We start from the raw sequence: 19,579 nt of genomic DNA on the forward strand, positions 1-19,579 counted from the left end.
GCTGCCATAGTGACCGCTTTCTCAAGCATCAGCTCATTCTCCTCGAGCAATCACTTTTGTGTATCTTCTTTTAATAAACCACACACAAATTTATCTCGTAGCGCCTCTGTCAATCTCGTTCCGAATTGACAGTACTTTGCTAGCTTACGCAATTCCATTAAATATTCAGCATTGCTTTCATCCGTCAGCTGCCTTCTGCTGTAAAATTTAAATCGTTCAGCTAGCATCAGCGGCGTGGGGTTTAGGTGATTTTTCAGGACAGTAACAATCTCCTCGAACGTCTTATCCGCTGGTTCATCTGGTGATAAAAGGTGTTTCAATTGCCCGTATGTCTTCGCACCCATTAAGTTTAATAATGTTAGTGCTTTCTCTGCATCTGGGATTTTATTTGCTTTACAATAATTTTGTATGCGTTCTACATACATAGCCCAATCTTCGATGTCGCTATCAAAGGTATTAATGTTCCCATGTTTAGGCATCGTTGCAATTTAATTTCTTTTTATTTTTATCCAAGATGGCGGCTTCCGCGCTCTTGTCTTCGTCCTCCGCCTACAAAATGGCGGTTTTCCCGCGCTTGGCGGTCTTCACCCTTCCCCCGACGCTGTCTCCGCTTCACCGCGGCTCTCGCGCCTTCAGTTGCCCCCAGACGCTGCGCCTTTTTAGCCCGAATGCGGCCCGGCCCTTATCACCAGCCGCGATCAATGTCCCCGCGCTGCGCCTTTCGGCCTGAATGCGGCCCGGCCCTTATCTCCGGTCGCGATCGATCTCACCGCCCTTATTCCTCCGTCTTCCCTCCCCGTCTGTACAGCCAACGCGGCCGATTTTCTGGTCGCGTCGCTGCCCGGCTTACCCACTACCGAGGTAGAAAGAAGATAGCTGACAGTCGCTGATGGAGGCTTCGAGTTCAGGATGTCTTCTGCACTCTGGTTTCTCGATGTCTGCCGCGCGACGTGTCTTCCAGCAGGGTGATGAGGGTGGAAACCTCTCTTCGACGTCCGTTCTGTGGACGAAGCCGCCATGGATATAACTGTCGCAGGGTAAGAATCTGACTCGTCGCCACTGTAAAGTCTGTGTGTTCTAGTTGTAATTAATAACACACAGACTACAAGATTAAAGTTCAACAGGTCTTTACTGGTTGGAGGTCAGGACTATATGAAATACAATCTTACTACACAGTGCTTATATACCGGTGGTCACCACCGGTATTACGTATACAGCAGCCAGAGAAAGTAGTACATCTCTTAAGGTGGAACAGGCTTAAGTTCTCTTAAGGTGGAACAGGTTACATACACCACATCACCAGTGTAGGTATTAGCGGATTCCTTTCTAAATCACTGAGGTCGAGGCAGTTCAGTAAATTAACCGAATTTAATTAAACTGGTGAACAAAACAAAAACATGCAGGAGCAACAGCAAACAGGTCTACACAGTAACTAGTTCCACGAGGTCTGAACTCAGAACCTCCCACCTCTGATGTCATGATGTCATCACGTTTCCCGCCACTCGGGGCACCACATGACCAACATGATGACGTCATCGCATTGTTTCAGGGTTTTTACAGAAAGCTTGTTTACACTCAGCAAATGGACATAGGTGCTGTAACATTGCTTTAAAGACAGTTATTCATTTGTACAGGAGTTCATTGGTGGTTTTACCACAACGTAGGGAATTCTAAGCTATTGACCAGGCAACAATGAAAGAATGGCAATATATGTCCAAGTCAGGATGGTGTTATTGCTTGGATGGTGTTATGATGACATTGTTTCTTTTGCCCTTCTCAGTGGTAGACATCACGGGGGAAGGAGGTGATGTTGAAGTAATCTTGGTGAGTTGCTGCAGTGCATCCTGTAGATTGTACATATTGCAGCTGCAGTGTGCTTGTAGTGGAGGAGATTATAATAGAGTCTGGTTCAGGGCCTCAAACTGCTTTGCCCTCGGTGGCGGTGAGCTTTTTGAATGTTCTTGAGCATCAATCCAGGCAAGTGGTGGGTATTCCATCACTCTCCTGACTTGAGCTTGTAGCTGGTGAAGCGGCTTTGAACTACATTAAGGGAACCCAAGCCTTCTCATTTTTAAATGCCTCTGACACCTTAGCAACACTGAACACCAGGGTTGCACAGGTGTCCCTTGCCCCCGATGTTGCTAAGGACCCAAATGTGGAATTATGTTGGATTATGTCCTTCTTTCATTTGCAAAGGCAAAGATCTTGGTCTTCCCGATGTTGAGCTGGAGGAAGTTATGACTCATTCAAAACTGATGTTGGACAGGCAGTCTGAGAAGGGAAGAGAAGCCACTGCTGGAGATGCACTGGCTACATTTGGTTAGGTAGTATTGGTACCATGTGAGGGGAGTCCTGTGAAGCTGGACAACAAAGGAGAGGCATTATAGAAGGATGGTGTGGTCAACCATGTTGGAATGTTGAGAAAGAGAGGAGGACAATGAGGGATACTGAGCCAAGGCCATACTGTGTAAAAGGAAATGTTTCACTCCCATCTGGTACAAAAGCAAAATACTGCAGATGCTGGAAATCTGAAATAAAAACAGAAAATGCTGGAAATACTCAGCAGGTCAGGCAGCATCTGTGGAGAGAGAAACAGAGTCAACGTTTCAGGTCGATGGCCTTTTCTTCAGAGCTGAGAAAGGTTGAAAGGTCATCAACCTGAAATGTTAACTATGTTTTTCTCTCCACAGATACTGCCTAACCTGCTGACCACTTCCATCTGGTACTGTACAGCCAATATGCATTTCACTGACATCTCTTGTATATGTAAGGGACACAGCAGGTAAAAGGGATAATTCACTCCCATCTGGGCACTGTATGTCTGATGTGTGTCTCAATGTCAGCTCATGCGTGTATATAATGATGTAAAGTGAGTAGCTACATAAGAGCTGATGTTTTGAGAATGGGACAAATGTGCTGGTGATGGAGCAGGCAGTATTGACTTTTGCAACTGATGGCTAGCTCTTGCAGTTGGTTTTCCCCTGTATAAGACACATTTCACTCTCAGCTTTTACAGAATGTATTCTGCAGACACACAGTTTTACTCATCCTCAACGTGCTTCAATGCTGTTTCAGAACTGATGTTGTGACTGGAAGGGAGAGAAAAATGTCCACATAATCACATAATCGTAACAGAATAAGGGACAGAAAGGAGTGTGCTTACTTTAGGAGTAACAAACTAGTATCATTTATTTCACTCTTGGCTTACTCCCATGCCAAAAAGTGCAAATGATCTGGTGAAGTTCCACCTTGTTGACTTTCATGCCAGTTATGCCAGTGTAACTACTGACACTCCCAGACTGGGACCTGGAGTGAGTTTACCACTATCAACCTATTACAACCATGTGGATAAACTGAAGGGCCTCTGATCAGTGTATCTCACTCCCTGATGGTTTCAACTGGTCTGAAATACCATTGATACTGACAAGTCCGGCATGTTGTATGCTCTGCAGGTTGCCAACCTCCAGAAGAAGATAGCGGAAGTGGAAAGTAAGTTCCAAGGGCGCAAGAAAGAGCTTCTTGAACAGCTGGAGGATTGCCATGTGAATGAGAAGAAGTTCCTAGACAACAGCCACAATCTGGAAATGAAGCTGCAACACGCCAAGAGGGAAGCAGATGAGTTGACGCTGAAGATCAGTGCCATGGAAGGCCGTGTAATTGGTCTAGAAACAGAACTGGCCAAAGTGGAGACTGCCAAGAGGGACATGGAGTTCAAGTTGGGTAGCTTGCACTCCACACTGCGCAGAACCCTAGGAATTAGCCATTCTGGACGCACGCAGAGCCCAGGCTTTTCCGGTCATAGCCCATCTCCACGAAGACCCCTTTCTCCCACTAAAGGTATGGAATGGTGAGCAAGGGCTATTTTAACATATTCAATAATTCTTGAAGTGTTTGCTGATTGGTCCATGTGAACCATGTTGTTATTATCAATTGGGCCTCAGGCTTACTTGTTCTGGCACAGGGATTGCCCCCTGCACCCAATTTGCACCAGCAAATTGACATTATCCAATCTCTACTCCCTCATCTTTCTAAAATCTTTGCTAATCCAATCTAGTCTTCTAGTTTTGTACTGAATTTTTCCCTTTCGAGTTGGATCTTAAACCTTATCCATATTGTGTTCACTACTCCCAAGGTGCTCACCCACATTTACCTGATCTACCTGATCGATTTCATCTATCATGCCAGCTCCAGCAATGCCTCCAACCTTGTAGCCCGACTAACGTACTTCTTGAGGAAGGAGTCCTGTTACACATTTTAGGAATTCCATTCCCTTTTTTCCATTTACTCCCTCTTTGTCCCAATCGTTAATCTCCCAGAACAATAATTTTACTCTTACAATTTGTACATCTGTAATACAACCTTAAATAATGTAATCAGTCCTTTTTTTTCATCTTTGAGCTCCAACCATGTTGACTCAGTCTGTATCCTTTCATTGTCTACATCAATCCTCTCTAGAGCATGTATCCCTCTAAACTGTGGGAAGGAAATGGAAGAGGACATCTGCAGTCAGATTAGAGGGATGAGTAGGGATAACAAAATTATCTGCCGAATCAGTATTGCCTGCTTTACGCTGCAGAAGACCAATTTCACTCAGCATTTCTTCAAAGAGGAACTCTTCATCTCACTAGGGATAAGATCATCATTGCCTCTTTCTGGATTGGATTTAAACTCAGGTCTCAGGTTTAAAAAAAGATTGTTTAACCCATTACACCACCCAGCTCCCATTTGAGAGACAAAGGGCTGGGTTGTCATGATCCCACCCCTAAAGGGACAGGATGAGACTTCTACCAACCATCCCATCCCTGGGTCAATTTTCATGGTGGGCTTTGAGCAGGATTCCCGCCAGTAAGTGGAAGTCTGCCAGCGGCCTCCAGCAAAATGAAGGCGGTGCTGCAGCAGAAGGCATTAAATGGGCCACAGGGCCACGAAACTGGAACAGGATGATAACTGAAGACCTTGACTGAGACTGAGACTTTCAGCAAGTAAGCAATTCACGGAGGGAGAGGAGGCCCTCTATCTCCATTTACAGCATTTGGAGCTATTCCCATCGCAATCCCGGGCCTTTCGCCATGGTTCACAAGGCCAGCAGTGGTCCTAGTGGGGCGGTGAAACTCATTGCCCAATTTTTCCCCCTTTTCTGCCACTATCCCACCCAATTTCAGACAGGATAATGGAGGAAAATCTGTCCCAAAGCCTTCATCCCATCAGCCTCTATGGTATTTGAACTAGGGTTTCAGAGATGAAAGGAAAGTGTGTAATCCAGTGTACCACCCTGATCCCAGAGAAAACCTTCATCCCATCAGTCTGAGATGGGTTTGAATCCTGATTCTTGAGGTGATGGGGTCATGTCTAAGCCAATTCAGGGATCATTTTCAGGGAATGTTCCAGAATATTTTTTCCCTATTGGCCCTGTGTTTTTTTCTCTTTCCTTGCCTCTCCCAGGAGATTACATGGCTGTGAGGGTTGGGGGGAGGAGGTGGAGAGTGGGGGAGCGAAGAAGTGTTTTGTCATGTTCTCCGGCCATCATGATTGTGGGGCAGGCTTGATGGACCAGCTGGCCTTTTTCTGCCCATCAATTTTGTATGTTCTCCCCAATTAATAGGAGTGTTTCTGTTCTGTAATCCTCAGGTTTTGACAACACTTTCACCACCACAACAGATGGGCGTGGCAGTCCAATTGCACAAAGCGGATCTCCCGACCGCAGCCGCTCCACCTCTCCTTGCTGCTCCCTGTCGCCAGCCCGTGGTGAACAGTACACGGCTGACATTGATCCCGAAGTAGTTAAAGGTGCCCTGCGAGATTTCCTGCAGGAGCTTCATGACACACAGAGGCACAGGGTCAAGTATCTCAAAGCTCTGCGCTGTATTCAACTGCTCCCATTCTACTACTTATTTAGAATAAATTGATCTGTACTTGTATGGAAGTGTTGCAGATAATCCAATAATGGCAACTTGCATGTATGTGATGCCTTTAAAAACCTTCTGAGACAATTCACAATTGGAAATAGATAGAAGAACGGTCACCAAATATGGATGGGTTTTGAGAAGGTTTTGAAAGGCAGAGAGAGACGTGTACAGAATAGAGGTTTAGCGAGGGAGTTCTAAAGCATGAGAATGAGGCGCTGAAGACTGCCACCAATGGTGGGATGAAGGGAGGTGGTGGGGTGGAACGTATGTAAGGACAAAATTGGAACTGAAGTGTGCAGGAGAGATTTAAGGCTGTAGGAGGTGGCAGAGATAATGTGGGATGAGGCTGTGGAAGGATTTGAAAATGAGAATATTAAATGTGGTGCTTTTGGGGACAGGAAATAAATGTAGGTCAGCAGGGATTGAGCTGATGAGCAAGTGCACTTAGTGCAGGAGGGCATTGGGATAATCAATTGTAGAAGTGCAGATAATAGTTTCAGCTGTGAAGAGGAGGAAGCAGGCAATATTGCAGAAGTGCAAATAAGCAGTCTTGGTGATGGATTGGGAGAGGGGCTTGAAGCTCACCTCAGGGTCGAGCAGGATGCCAAGGATTCTGCATGGTCAGGTTCAGCTAGAATGAGTGGGAGGGAGTCAATGGCAAGAGAACAAAGTTGATGGTGGTATTCGAAATCGATAGCTTTGGTCTTCCCATCTCCGCGGACAGCTGTGGTTCAGTGGGTAGCACACTCACCTCTGACTCAGAAGGTTGTGGGTTCAAGCCCCACTCCAGGGTCTTGAGCACGTAAAGCTAGGCTGACACTCCAATGCAGTGCTGAGGGAGTGCTGCTCTGTCAGAGGTGCCGTCTTTCGGATGAGATGTTAAACCGAGGCCCCGTCTGCTCTCTCAGGTGGACGTAAAAGATTCCATGACACTATTTCGAAGAAGAGCAGGGGAGTTATCCCCGGTGTCCTGGCCAATATTTATCCCTCAATCAACATAACAAAAACATTATCTGGTCATTATCACATTGCTGTTTGTGGGAGCTTGCTGTGCGCAAATTGGCTGCTGCGTTTCCCACATTACAACAGTGACTCCACTTCAAAAGTACTTCATTGGCTGTAAAGCGCTTTGAGACATCCAGTGGTCGTGAAAGGCGCTACATAAATGCAAGTCTTTCTTTCTTTCTGACATTGCTTCTGCACGTCACGTCAGATCATATTGTCCATAAGTAAATGAAATCCAAACCAAAAATCTCCATCACGAGCCTTTGGTAAGCCAGAAGGTTTTGGAGCAGAGTAACAACTCCTCATTTCTACCGCCTCATTGGAGAGCCTGCACCAACAACCGGGCAGGAATTCCTCTTGGCATTAATTAGTACAGCTGTTACTCCACGTGTGTTAAAATGGAGATGAATTTGGTGTGGGTGCATTAATAGTTTGTGAGGAGAGCAAAGCCAGTCACAATTACTCCCCTTGCGTGCCCACCTTGCTGTCAATAAGCAGTGTTTAATGTATTTTAGCGAATATTCTTCAAAAAGTTTTTTACAGCTAGGTTAGATGTTGGCTGTTTGATAGCACAGTGCTAAGTCAAGATGGCTTCTAGAGGCCAAAGATGAAGGAATGTTTTGGGTAGAGTCAGGTGTCACATTGAAGCATCACACTCTACATGGAATACCCTTTCGATTCCTCCATCTTTGAATCTCAGGTGTCAGTCTAGATTCCTCTTAGGATGTTATGAATACAAACCTATTTATTTCTAAAATACTATGAAGCCCACTTGTCCTCCTGTGGCACTGATGTGAGGTCAGTTTGTGCTGGTGAGGTTCCAGAGCATAAGACGTAGTGAAAACTCCATCTTCTTTTAGCGAGTATTGGAGTGTGAAAGAAGGCCTCCGCCTTATGTGTCTTCATCTTCTACCTCAACATAATCAGACTTGAGTGCTTCTTTTATTGGGAAGGGCAAAGGCCCATGGTGCAGGACTCCACCAAGGTTCAAAAGAGTAGGAGAGAAGCTAAGGTAAATCAAGAATTGATAGTTAGATGATGAAAGCTTAAATTTTAAAAGCTTGCCGATTGCAGAAAAAGGGAGGTCTGAAAGCTTACACCCAGTTCCAGCGGTTTTCTTTCTCACTACTGTTGATTCCCATACTCAAAACCACCAACGTGCTGTTCCATAATTCCCATTCTCAGCTGGACCATTCAGGCACTGAATGCCAGTCAGTTTCCACCCCACATCAAGCAGCGGTCAATTGGGAAGAGATTTTTTCCTCTTTCCCCACACCCCGCCGCCCCCCCCCCCCCCCCACCAAAAACCAGGCAGCACTCACACACCTCCCGATGACCAACTTCAGAGCAACATCAGCAGAGGGTTGGGTAAAGGTCACAGTCTCAGCGGTGGGTGAGCAAGCTGTGCGAAAGCAAGAGGAAGGAGAATGGAGTACCACAAAATGGGATTATGTTGCTTCCATTCCCAGCTCCAATCTGAGCTGCAATGTCTTGGGAAGCACAGAGCAGGAGTAAAGTGTCTCCTTGCAGAGTTTTGGGAAAATCGGCAAAGGAGCCTTCGGCAAGCCACTGTCATTTGCCCCGTCTCTGGGCAAACGTTAGCTCTCCAAGCAACAGAGATGTAAATCTGTTATTTGTCTGTGTAGGGAAAAGAAACCTAGGGAAGAAAACCCTGAGAGACATATCCTCATTGGAGAGACATATCCTCATTGGGAGAGGGAAAATTCCTTCAGAATGTCCTCAGGATAAAGGGAATAAGAAAAAGAAAAAATACCTTTAGAAAAGGGAAAATAACTTATATGGCACCTCAGGACATCCCAAAGTGCTTAACATCCAGGGAATTACTTTTGAAGTGTAGTCACTGATGTTATGTAGGCAAACGCAGCAGCCAATTTTGAACACAGCAGGATCCCAAAACAGCAAATAACATGAATTTGTTTTTCGGTGATGTTAGTTGAGGTAGGAATGTTGACCAGGATACCAGGGAGAACTCCCTGCTCTTCATTGAATAGTGCAATGGGGCCTTTTGCGAGCACTGGAATAGGCAGGCAGGGCCCTTGCTTTAATGCCTCTTCAGAAAGACGGCACCTCTGACAACGCAGCAACTCCCTCAGAACTGCACATCTAGACTATGTGCTGAAATCCTTCGGTGGGGCTCGTACCTGCAACCTTCGGACTCTGAGGCGAGAATGCTGAGATCGAAACAAAGTCTACTACCCAACAATAATAAATTGGCCCAGAAATTCAGGCCGGAGGCTTCCCGCGGGTGCAAGCCTCCGACCTGCACTTACTTAGCGCGCCGGCCGTTGAGCTGTGGGCCCGCATGGGATTCCGATCCTGGGCCTCCTCCTTCCTCCTCCAAAGGCAGCGGAACAGGTAGATAAGGTGGTTAAAAAGGCACATGGGATACTTGCCTTCATTAGCTGAGGCATAGAGCATAAGAGCAGGGAGGTTATGATGGAGCTGTACAAAATGCTGGTAAGGCCACAGCTGGAGTACTGTGTGCAGTTCTGGTCGCCTCACTATAGGAAGGATGTGATTGCTTTGGAGGGGGTGCAGAGAAGATTCACCAGGATGTTACCCGGGATGGAGCGCCTCAGCTATGAAGAAAGACTGAACAGGCTGGGGTTGTTTTCCTTGGAGCAAAGAAGGCTGAGGGGGGACCTGATTGAGGTGTACAAAATGATGAGGGGCATAGATAGGGTAGATAAAGAGGAACTTTTCCCCTTAGTAGGGGGGTCAATAACAAGGTGGCATAGATTCAAGGTAAGGGGCAGGAGGTTTAGAGGGGAATTGAGGAAGATCTTTTTCACCCAGAGGGTGGTTGGAGTCTGGAACTCACTGCCTGAAAGGGTGGTAGAGGCAGGAACCCTCACAACATTCAAGAAGCATTTGGATGAGCACTTGAAATGCCATTGCATACAAGGCTATGGACCAAATGCTGGAAAATGGGATTAGATTGGACAGGGCTTGATGGACGGCGCAGACACGATGGGCCGAAGGGCCTCTTTCTGTGCTGTATAACTCTATGACTCTATGGCCTAGAAATTGAGTTGACGCCGCGCCAGGGCTTTAGCGCCGTAAATTTAGCGCCGGCGCTAATTCCCTTGCGCGCGCCAAAAATTCAGTAGCGCCGCGCCCAGACGGCTGCCGGCGCTACTGGCGGGCGTGAGCGCCTCCCAATGGGCGCTAAGTGCCGAATTGCGGCGCTAATCCGGCGCTGCGGCACCCGATGCGGTGCGGCAGGCTGGGGAAGTGCAGGCCTCCTCCTTCAGTTAAGGAGGAGCTGCCTGCACCCGCCCGCTGTCCGTTCAAATATTGAAAAAATGAGCCCGGCACCTCGGACAAGTGCCGGGCTTGCAGGCCAGACGCATCTGTTCCGCGGGGGGGGGGTGGAGGAGTCCGGGGAGGGAGGTGCGGGCAGGCAGCCGACGGGAAAGCGGCCGGCCGCAGCGCGACCTTAATGCGCCGGCGCAAACTCGGGGAAGACTCTGTTGCCAGAGTCTTAGTTGCGGCTGCCACGGGCGAGGCGGCCGCAACTGAATTTCGGCGCTGGGGCCCGTCGTCATGGCAACCGGGACGCTGCGCACACCGATGACGTCATCGGTGCCGGCGCAGCGCTACCGGTCTACCGCGGCGTAAGGGCCCCAGGCAATTTCGGCGCCGGCGCCAAATGCAGCGCTAGGCCCTCTAGCGCCGCAAAATCGGCGCTAAGGGCACTCAATTTCTAGGCCTATGACTCTAACTGCCGGCGCACAGTGCTTGCGTATCCCAGGGGCACAGTTAGTTCGATGCGTCCCCTGGGATCACGTGGGCCATGGAGAGCCAATGGTAGCAGGGAAATGCCCATTCATAAAATTGACAGGAACAGCTGTCAAAACTATAAATACTATAAGCCCCAAAACATCACTAAAACGTCAAATAATTTTTTTTTAAAACATCACATTTTTAAAATAACTAGAAATTACATAAAATAACTATTTTAAACAATAATTTAAATTTTTGAAAAAATTAATTACATTTTCTAACGGGGCTAAAAATAAACTTACCTTTCTTTAAAGTATTTAAAAATAATAAACCTGTGGAAAAAATGTTTTAATTTTAATTAATTCACCACTTACCTTGTTAAAAGCAGGCCTTGCACCTGCTTTTTACATGTGTAACTCCTGGAGACTTACCCTCCCAGAGAAACCTGCAAAAAAAACGTAAGTTCCATGCACACGCGCTGCCTCTCCGGCGCATGCGTTCGACCTCTAAACCCTTTCCTTTAAGGGAACGGAAGTTCCATTCCGGTTTCCCGCGCATGCGCAGTGCATGCACGAAACCGACACTTCCATTGGGCCTACGGGTGAGTACCCGGTGCGTACTCACCCGTGGAGACCCGAATTTCTGGGCCAATGTTCTACGTCCAAAAGATACCATCCAGCCTAAAGGGGCAAAATTCTGACACCTCCCTTGCATGGTATTTCACTGAGGCTTACCCACTGGTTTGGCCCAGTGCCTGTTGAGCGACAAAAAGTGGGGGTTTGGTATGGATCTGCCCAACTTGGGCCAGTGCACACGGTCATACTCTGCATTCCCCCCACCAGCATTCACATCCAGTCAGGAGGAGGCTTTAAGAGCTGGTCATTTTCTTCCCACTTTAGGACGAGGCTCACATTCAGCTGGCACACCTGGCACAGCAGATGGCAGAGATGGAAGCAGACCGAGACCGGATGAGCACACGCGCTCAGCAGCTCCAGAAATCCTGCGCTGAGGCAGAGGAAGGTCAGTCATGCGGATGGGCAAACCGTAGATGGTAACGCTTATCGGCTGCAGGGTGCCAGTGTGTGCGTTGGAGCCCAGGTGCATTTTGCCACAGAGTGATGCTGCACCGGGCAGTGCTCATGATCCCTCCCACATGTTCAGCTCCTGCTCTCAGCTATGTCTTTGTGTGAAGGGTGCCACACAAAGGGCAAGTTCTACTCAAAGGGATGCAGAGAAATTCAGAGGGAGAGTCACACAGACCACTGCCTGGCACGTTCTAGCAGCTAGTATTACCGCGGTATTTACAGAGAAATGTAGGGAGTTGCCCTGCCAGCCTTCAATTCTGTGTGATGTGGGGTGACCAAGAAAATGGGAAGGGGAGTAAACTGTTTATAAAGAGACTCATCTTCAGCGACAGACAGGAATCCCATCACTGGGAGGAGTGCAGTGAGAGCAGCCTCACTCAAGTTCATCAAATCTATTTATGTATTTAGTCCCAGTGTGCCGTTGAAAGGTGCTGATGCACAGAACAGATTGAATGCAAGCTGACGCCATGTTTATATCACGTCTGTGTGTAATAGTGATGTTGTGTGCTACATGCATGGGAACAGTGTGCCGGTTTTAGGGTTCCTGTGCTCATCTGGGACATGTAAATGGAGGCCACTCGCAGCACAGCTTACCTGCACTGAAACCTATGTTTCTCCGTCATGGAACATACACAGTACTGCCTATAGAAGGTGTAATGATCAGTAACATGTCATTCTAGAATGGTACACTAGGTGGAGCTGTATGTTTAGTAGGGGGCTACCCACAAGGTAGTAGTCAAGATGGATGCCTGTACACTAGTCCACATGGCTGAATAAATGTCTAGCACAAGCTAGCTGTTCATAATGAAAACGTCTATTTATTTATGAACATAACATGGTACCAGAAGTGGTAATATCTGCTGAATATTGTGAAATGCGACATGGAGAATTTGAAGCCACCGGAGGGTTTGAAACTCACGGGGAATGTCGACTGCAATTGCCGGACTTTCAAACAACAATTTGAGCTCTATATTGCTGCCATCGGGTTTGGTGCGATGCCAGACGCAAGGAAAATAGCATTACTGCTCATGGTTGCAGGCCCGCAGGCGATAGAGGTATTTAATATGTTTGTATTTAATCAAGAGGAGGACAGAGAAAAGATGGACGATGTGCTAAAGAAGTTTGATACACATTGTTCTCCAAAAAAGAATGAGACATATGAGAGGTACGTGTTCCGTTCATGGACACAGCAGCAAAATGAGACTTTTGATAGCTTTGTGACTGATCTGAAACTGAAAGCACAGACATGTAATTTCTCTGAACTGAAATCATCCATGATTTGTGATCAGATTGTGTTTGGTATTCATGATAAAAAGGTCAGGGAACGTTTGTTGAGAGAAACCAAACTAACATTGGAGGATGCTGTGAAAATATGCCATGCCAGTGAGTTAGCTCAGCAGCATGCAAAGACTTTCAGTGAAATTAATAATGATGCGACTGTAATGAGTGACTGTGCTGCTGTCGGTGCTGTGTCCTACGAGGGGAAGAAACATGGGCAGAACAGAAATGCAAAGCAATCGGAGGATGGAATTTTTAATTGTAAACGTTGTGGGTACCAGCACCAGTCAAGACAATGCCCAGCATTTGGAAGAATGTGCACAAAATGTAATGGAAAGAATCACTTTGCCAAACAATGCTTTTCAAAAGTAAAAACAAAGAAAGGGCAACAAGTCAATGTGATAGAGGACACTGATTTAAGTGAGACATTTTTTGTAGGAATGGTGTCATGTGACAATATAGAAAAGGATACAGAAAATGTGCAGCCCTCAGGAATGGACAATGCTGAACATAAAGTTAATGCAGTAAAAGAGGACAAATGGATGATGCCACTGCAGGTAAATGGAGCATTAGTTACATTGAAACTAGACACTGGGGCAAAAGAAAACTTAATCAGTATGAGTGACATGAAAAATATGAAAGAAAAGCCCAAAATACAGAAAAAGTCAGTACTACTGAAGAACTATAATGGACAGAAAATAGACAGCTTAGGTGTATGCAGACTTAAAGTGACAGTCAAAGACAAAGTGCATCATCTCATGTTTTCTGTTGTGGCTGAAGGACTTGATTCACTACTAGGTGACAAAGCTTGTGAGGACTTAGAACTGGTCAAGAGAGTCTACCATATAAACTGTGCCATAAGCAGACCAGATGACTCGATGGATTCTGTAGTGAGTAATTTCTAGGATGTGTTCAAAGGATTTGGAGTTCTACCATTCACTTACAAGATCCAGCTAAAGGAGGATGCTCAGCCAGTGGTACATGCTTCACGGAGAGTTCCAGCACCCCTGCATGATAGGCTCAAGAAAGAACTGGACAGAATGACCACACTAGGAGTCATCAGGAAAGTCGAAGAGCCAACAGACTGGGTTAACTCCATGGTATGTGTAAAGAAAAAGAACAATGATCTAAGAGTATGCATGGATCCAAAGGACTTAAATGCAAACATAAAATGTGAACACTACCAGATTCCCAAGCAAGAAGAAATCACCAGTGAAATGTCAGGTGCCAGATACTTCACAAAGCTCGATGCCTCACAAGGATTTTGGCAACTAAAACTGGATGAAGAGAGCACCAAATACTGTACCTTCAACACACCATTTGGCAGGTATTGTTTCCTCAGAATGCCTTTTGGGATAATATCTGCATCTGAAATCTTTCATAGAGCAATGGAACACATAATTGAAGGTCTGGAAGGTGTTCGGGTCTATGTTGATGACATCATCATCTGGGGCTCCACATTGAAAGAACACAATGAGAGACTGACTAAAGTGCTACAGAGCATACGCCGGAATGGGCTGAAGCTCAACAAAGCCAAGTATCAGTTTGGCATCCAGGAAGTCACTTTCCTAGGAGATAATCTATCTGGTAAAGGAATAGAGCCATATATGGAAAAAGTAAACGCCATACTCAACATGCCCCGACCCACTGACAAAAAAGGAGTGCTACGCATCATGGGGATGATAAACTTCATTGGGAAGTTCATTCCTAACTTGTCAGCCAAGACAGCCTGTCTGAGAGACCTGCTACATAAAACAAATGAGTTTGCATGGACAGAAAGACATGAACAAGAGTGGATGAACCTCAAAACAGTGCTGACAACCACACCTGTGCTCACCTTCTTTGACCCAACAAAGAGAATCAAAGTGTCAACGGATGCATCAAAAGATGGCCTAGGCACGGTCTTGCTACAAGCAGAGGGTGAAGATTGGAAGCCTGTTGCCTATGCCTCCAGATCTATGGCTGACTCTGAGTGTTGATACACCCAGATTGAAAAGGAATGTCTAGGCTTGGTAGTTGGACTAGAAAAGTTCCATGGCTACATATATGGACTTCCCACCTTCACAGTTGAGACAGACCACAGCCCACTGGTTGCCATCATAAAAAAAAATCTGAATGAGATGTCTCCAAGGATTCAACGACTCATGATGAAGCTGCAAAGATATGACTTTGAACTGATCTACACACCAGGCAAACACATAGTGTTAGCAGATGCACTATCCCGAGCACACACAATGAGTCATGTGGGCTCTACTGAGGAAGACGTGGATGTTCATGTGAATATGGTCACTGCTGCGCTGCCCATGTCAGACACAAAATCAAAGCAAATAGCAGAAGAAACAGTAAAAGATACAGTATTACAAACAGTAATAGAGAACATTCATCATGGTTGGCCAAAAGGTTCCTGTCCAAAGTACTATCACATCAGGTCAGAGTTAAGTGTCGCAAATGGACTATTACTAAAACAGAACAGAATAGTCATTCCACAGGCTCTACGTCAAGACATGCTCAAAAGGATTCATGAGGGACACCTCGGAATTGAAAAATGCAAAAGGAGAGCAAGAGACACTGGCCTAGAAATTCATTAAGGCGCTGCCAGCTTTGCGGCCAGTTACCGCCTAAAGAGGGCTTCTGCGCCAAAAAGGAGTTTGCGCTGATATTCAGCGCAGCGGTATTGGCGGCGGTAGCCGTTAGCGCTGCGCCGGCACCGATGACGTCATCGGTGTGCGCAGTGCCCCGGCTCCGCCCCGAAACCGGCCCGATCCCCATATTTAGTTGTGGCCGCCTCCTCCGCAGCGGCCGCAAACAGCGACCAGAAAATGGGGCCGTACTGTAGCCTTAGTGGGGCGCTTTAAGGTGGAGGTGTGGCCGGCTGCTTTTTCGGCGGCCGCCTGCCCGCGCCTCCTTCCCCGGCCTCCTCCACCCCACCTCCCGCGGCATTGCCGGCTGCTTTCCGTGAACCCGGCACTTCTCCGTGGTGCCGGGCTCATTCGCCGGCACTATCCAGCGGCGATCTCCCCATTGCAGGCAGCTCCCCCTTAAGAGAAGGAGGAGGCCTGCAGTACCGCAGCCTGCCACTCCGCAGCGGCTGGCGCAGCAGCGCCAAGAGCGCTGAAATTCAGTTTCAGCGCCCCAAGCGGAGGCGGGCACACCCTGGAATAGCGCCCGGTTCCAAATTGGGGCGCAAAAACTGAATATCTGATGATCGCAAATGGCTCCCCACCCAGCGCTAACTTTTGGGCGCTAGCCAGCTGGCGGGGCCATAGTGAATTTCTAGGCCACTGTTTATTGGCCTGGCATAAATAAGAACATTGAAAACATGATAGGCATATGTGAGACATGTCAGAAACACCAAAACAAACAAGCAAAGGAACCAATGATAGTAGCTGACTTACCAACAGCACCATGGCAAAAGGTTGGTATGGACCTCTTTCATTTGAATGGTAAAGACTATCTAATAGTGATTGACTACTATTCTAACTATCCTGAGATGGCGCTGCTCTCAAGCACCACAGCAAGCAGTGTCATAATGCATGTTAAATCCATCTTCGCCAGACATGGAATTCCCATGATTGCCGTTAGCGACAATGGTCCGTGCTTCAACTGTAAAGAGCGGCAACAGTTTGCAGCACATTATGACTTTCAACACATCACATCCAGTCCTCTGTATGCTCAGTCAAATGGTACGGCAGAGAAAGGTGTTCAAGTTCTCAAACAGCTACTGAAGAAAGCAACAGAAAGCAAGTCTGATCCTTATCTCGCCTTGCTGAGCTACCGAGCCTCCCCTTTAGACTCTGGTTCTTCACCTGCTGAACTCCTAATGGGTTGCAAGTTGCGCACCATGCTACCCTGCTGTGCAAAAGAAAAGCAGAGTAAGGAACTGAGACAGAGACTTCAACTGTTAAAGCTGAAACAGAAATCACACTATGACAAGTCATCCAAAACTCTGAAACCATTGACAAGGGATGATGTTGTCAGGATTGAGGATCCAGATGCATGGAACAGGAAAGCTACAGTTCTTGAGGAAGTAGGACCAAGTTCATACACTGTTAGAACTGAGGAAGGACAGATTCTCAGGAAGAACCGCCGTTCCCTCCTGAAAACACAAGAAACTATCCAAGAGCAAATCGATGACAATGCCGCAACTGAATCTTGTCACTCACCACCAGAACAATCTAACACAAACACACATACAGGCTCTCATGAAAACACATCAGACTTACCTGTGCTGAGAAGATGCACACGTGAAGTAAAAAAGCCTGATAGACTTAATCTGTGAGTACAAAGAAAACTATAATAAAAGAATGAAAAGCTTAGAGTTCATAAAGTAAAGCTTTGAAAATGTGTTGACTGTTGTGAAGATGTTTATGTCGTTATGATTGATTGATATTGATTGATATTGATTTTGTTTAACCTCTAAGGAAGGGGGATGTAATGATCAGTAACATGTCATTCTAGAATGGTACACTAGGTGGAGCTGTATGTTTAGTAGGGGGCAACCCACAAGGCAGTAGTCAAGATGGATGCCTGTACACTAGTCCACATAGCTGAATAAATGTCTAGCACAAGCTAGCTGTTCATAATGAAAACGTCTATTTATTTATGAACATAACAGAAGGGTTACACTGAGATATGCACAAGCTGTCCCCTTTTACCTGCTGTACACAAAGCATGTACAGGAGCTGATATTGAGGCACACATGAATTGTACAATGCCAGAGTGAATTAATCTGCTGTGTGTTAAATGCTCACTGAGACACTGATAAACTGGTTACAACCAGACAGGTGCTCTTTTACGCAGTGTATTTTATCTTCTCCATACCACAGCATCATTGATTTGCTGAGCTGAAGTGAAGGACCCCTGAGAAAGTACAGGGCTGATTTTTATGGGCGGGCTCTGTTCAGGGGCGATGTGTGCTGCACCCTGGGAAGTAATGGAGCATTGGGGTTTGCCACCGGCCCTTATTATAATGAAGAATGAATACTCTGGGGTCTGCTAGAGCTGCTTTCTTGGGCCCTAGACTAGTGAGGGCAGAAAGATCGAGATTAATTTAGGCCTTAAAGGCTGCAGATCCATTAAACGGGCAGGTACAGTAAAAGCCTCATGGCAGTTCTTCATTTTTTAAAGATAATAGGGGCAGGAGTTTTATAGTGCCAGATTTCGATGACTTGGGGTAAGTTTTTAATTTAATTTCGATGTGGCAGAAGCTGTGATTTGCATGTTGGTGGACTTTGTGGTAATTTAAAGGTTCCGGTCCCTGTGCCTGAGTTTGTGCAGCTGTTCCAGTGCACAACACACAGCCACCTGGGCAACTCTGCTATCTGCTTTGGAGGGAGCTGATGAGGTGGCGGCATCGTGGTGATGAGCAGTAGGTGGAGGAACAGAGAAAGCAAGTGTAGGTATAAAGAATAGGAGGAAGGTGCTGATTTGACTGTGAGGCTTATCATTTTATTCTTCAATAGGAAATTGAGTGTAAAATATATCCTTATTGAGAAAGTGAAGAGTAGGGGCCTCTGATGGCTGAAGGCATTGTCCCATGTGATTCTGAGCCATACAGGCCAGGAAATTCCTGGGTTAGATTCATGGTCTGTGTTAAATTATCTTGGTAACAATTGAAGTGCCAGTGGAGGCCAAGACCAGATCAGCCATGATCTTATTGAATGGCGGAGCAGGCTCGAGGGGCCAAATGGCCTACTCCTGCTCCTATTTCTTATGTTCTTATAATGGTTTGTCCCAGAGTCCTTGATCCAAGGAAGGGAAACTCAATACTGATGGTGTGTGTGTGTCTGTGTCTCAGCTACGATACATCTCACAAGTGTACAGCATGTTTACATTCACTGCACAGGCTCACCCATCAACAAGTTTGTCTCCTACTTTACTCTGTTGTATTGATCGGTCTGCTCTTAAAGTGCACCCTTTAAAGTTCTCAATTGTTCCAGTGAGTTCCCTTGAAGAACTGAGCATCTACCTGCTTTAGTTTCGCACCTGAGCATAATTGTGAACCGAGCCCTGCCAGGCCGAGAAGACCAAAGCTTCAAAATAATTGATGGAACTGGAAGTGGTGGCTCTGGGGCAATGTATCTGGTCAGCATATTCTCCTTTTACATCTGGGACCTGGGTTCAAATAAGCCTCAGAGCAATGAGATAGAATTCTCCAGTAACTGTGAGGTCCTCTGTAGGCTGATTTTGGAGCAGTACCCAATGGATATTGGATACAAATGACAAAATCTCCTCAGTAACTGATCGACACTAAATTAGCACAGAGGTTACAAGAATGGCTGGTGTGGAGAATGAAAATATCACACAGATGTACCTGGGGATGTTCTTGTGATGTTCAGATTTATTAAATCCCATTGGAGCAGTTAGATCTCCACTCTGCATCCAATCCCTGCTGTACCTGACCTAGGGTCAATTGTTGGAACAATGTAAAAGGAGCAGTGCAGAGAGCAGTACCCTCCATCTATTACAAGCTATACCTGACCTGGAAGCGTTTGATGCTGACACTGGGTGCAAAGCATCTAAATTTCCCCCACCCCCAGCACCTAACATCCTTCACTG

General features: G+C 46.5%; 1 protein-coding gene across 1 annotated transcript in view; it reads left to right on the forward strand.

Moving 5' to 3' along the window:
- The window catches only part of LOC147116046 (uncharacterized), a 487,956-nt gene that overhangs the window by 185,267 nt on the left and 283,110 nt on the right, over positions 1-19,579 (forward strand). The window contains exons 15-17 of the mRNA XM_085990760.1: positions 3,453-3,837; positions 5,629-5,837; positions 11,558-11,678. Of these exons, the coding sequence (XP_085846886.1) occupies positions 3,453-3,837; positions 5,629-5,837; positions 11,558-11,678 (715 nt within the window). The remainder of the gene's footprint in view (positions 1-3,452; positions 3,838-5,628; positions 5,838-11,557; positions 11,679-19,579) is intronic.

The sequence above is a fragment of the Somniosus microcephalus genome, chromosome 6 (genome assembly GCF_052327205.1).
Source record: "Somniosus microcephalus isolate GS21.2 chromosome 6, FLI_Smic_1.0, whole genome shotgun sequence".
In the NCBI taxonomy this organism is placed as follows: Eukaryota; Metazoa; Chordata; class Chondrichthyes; order Squaliformes; family Somniosidae; genus Somniosus; species Somniosus microcephalus.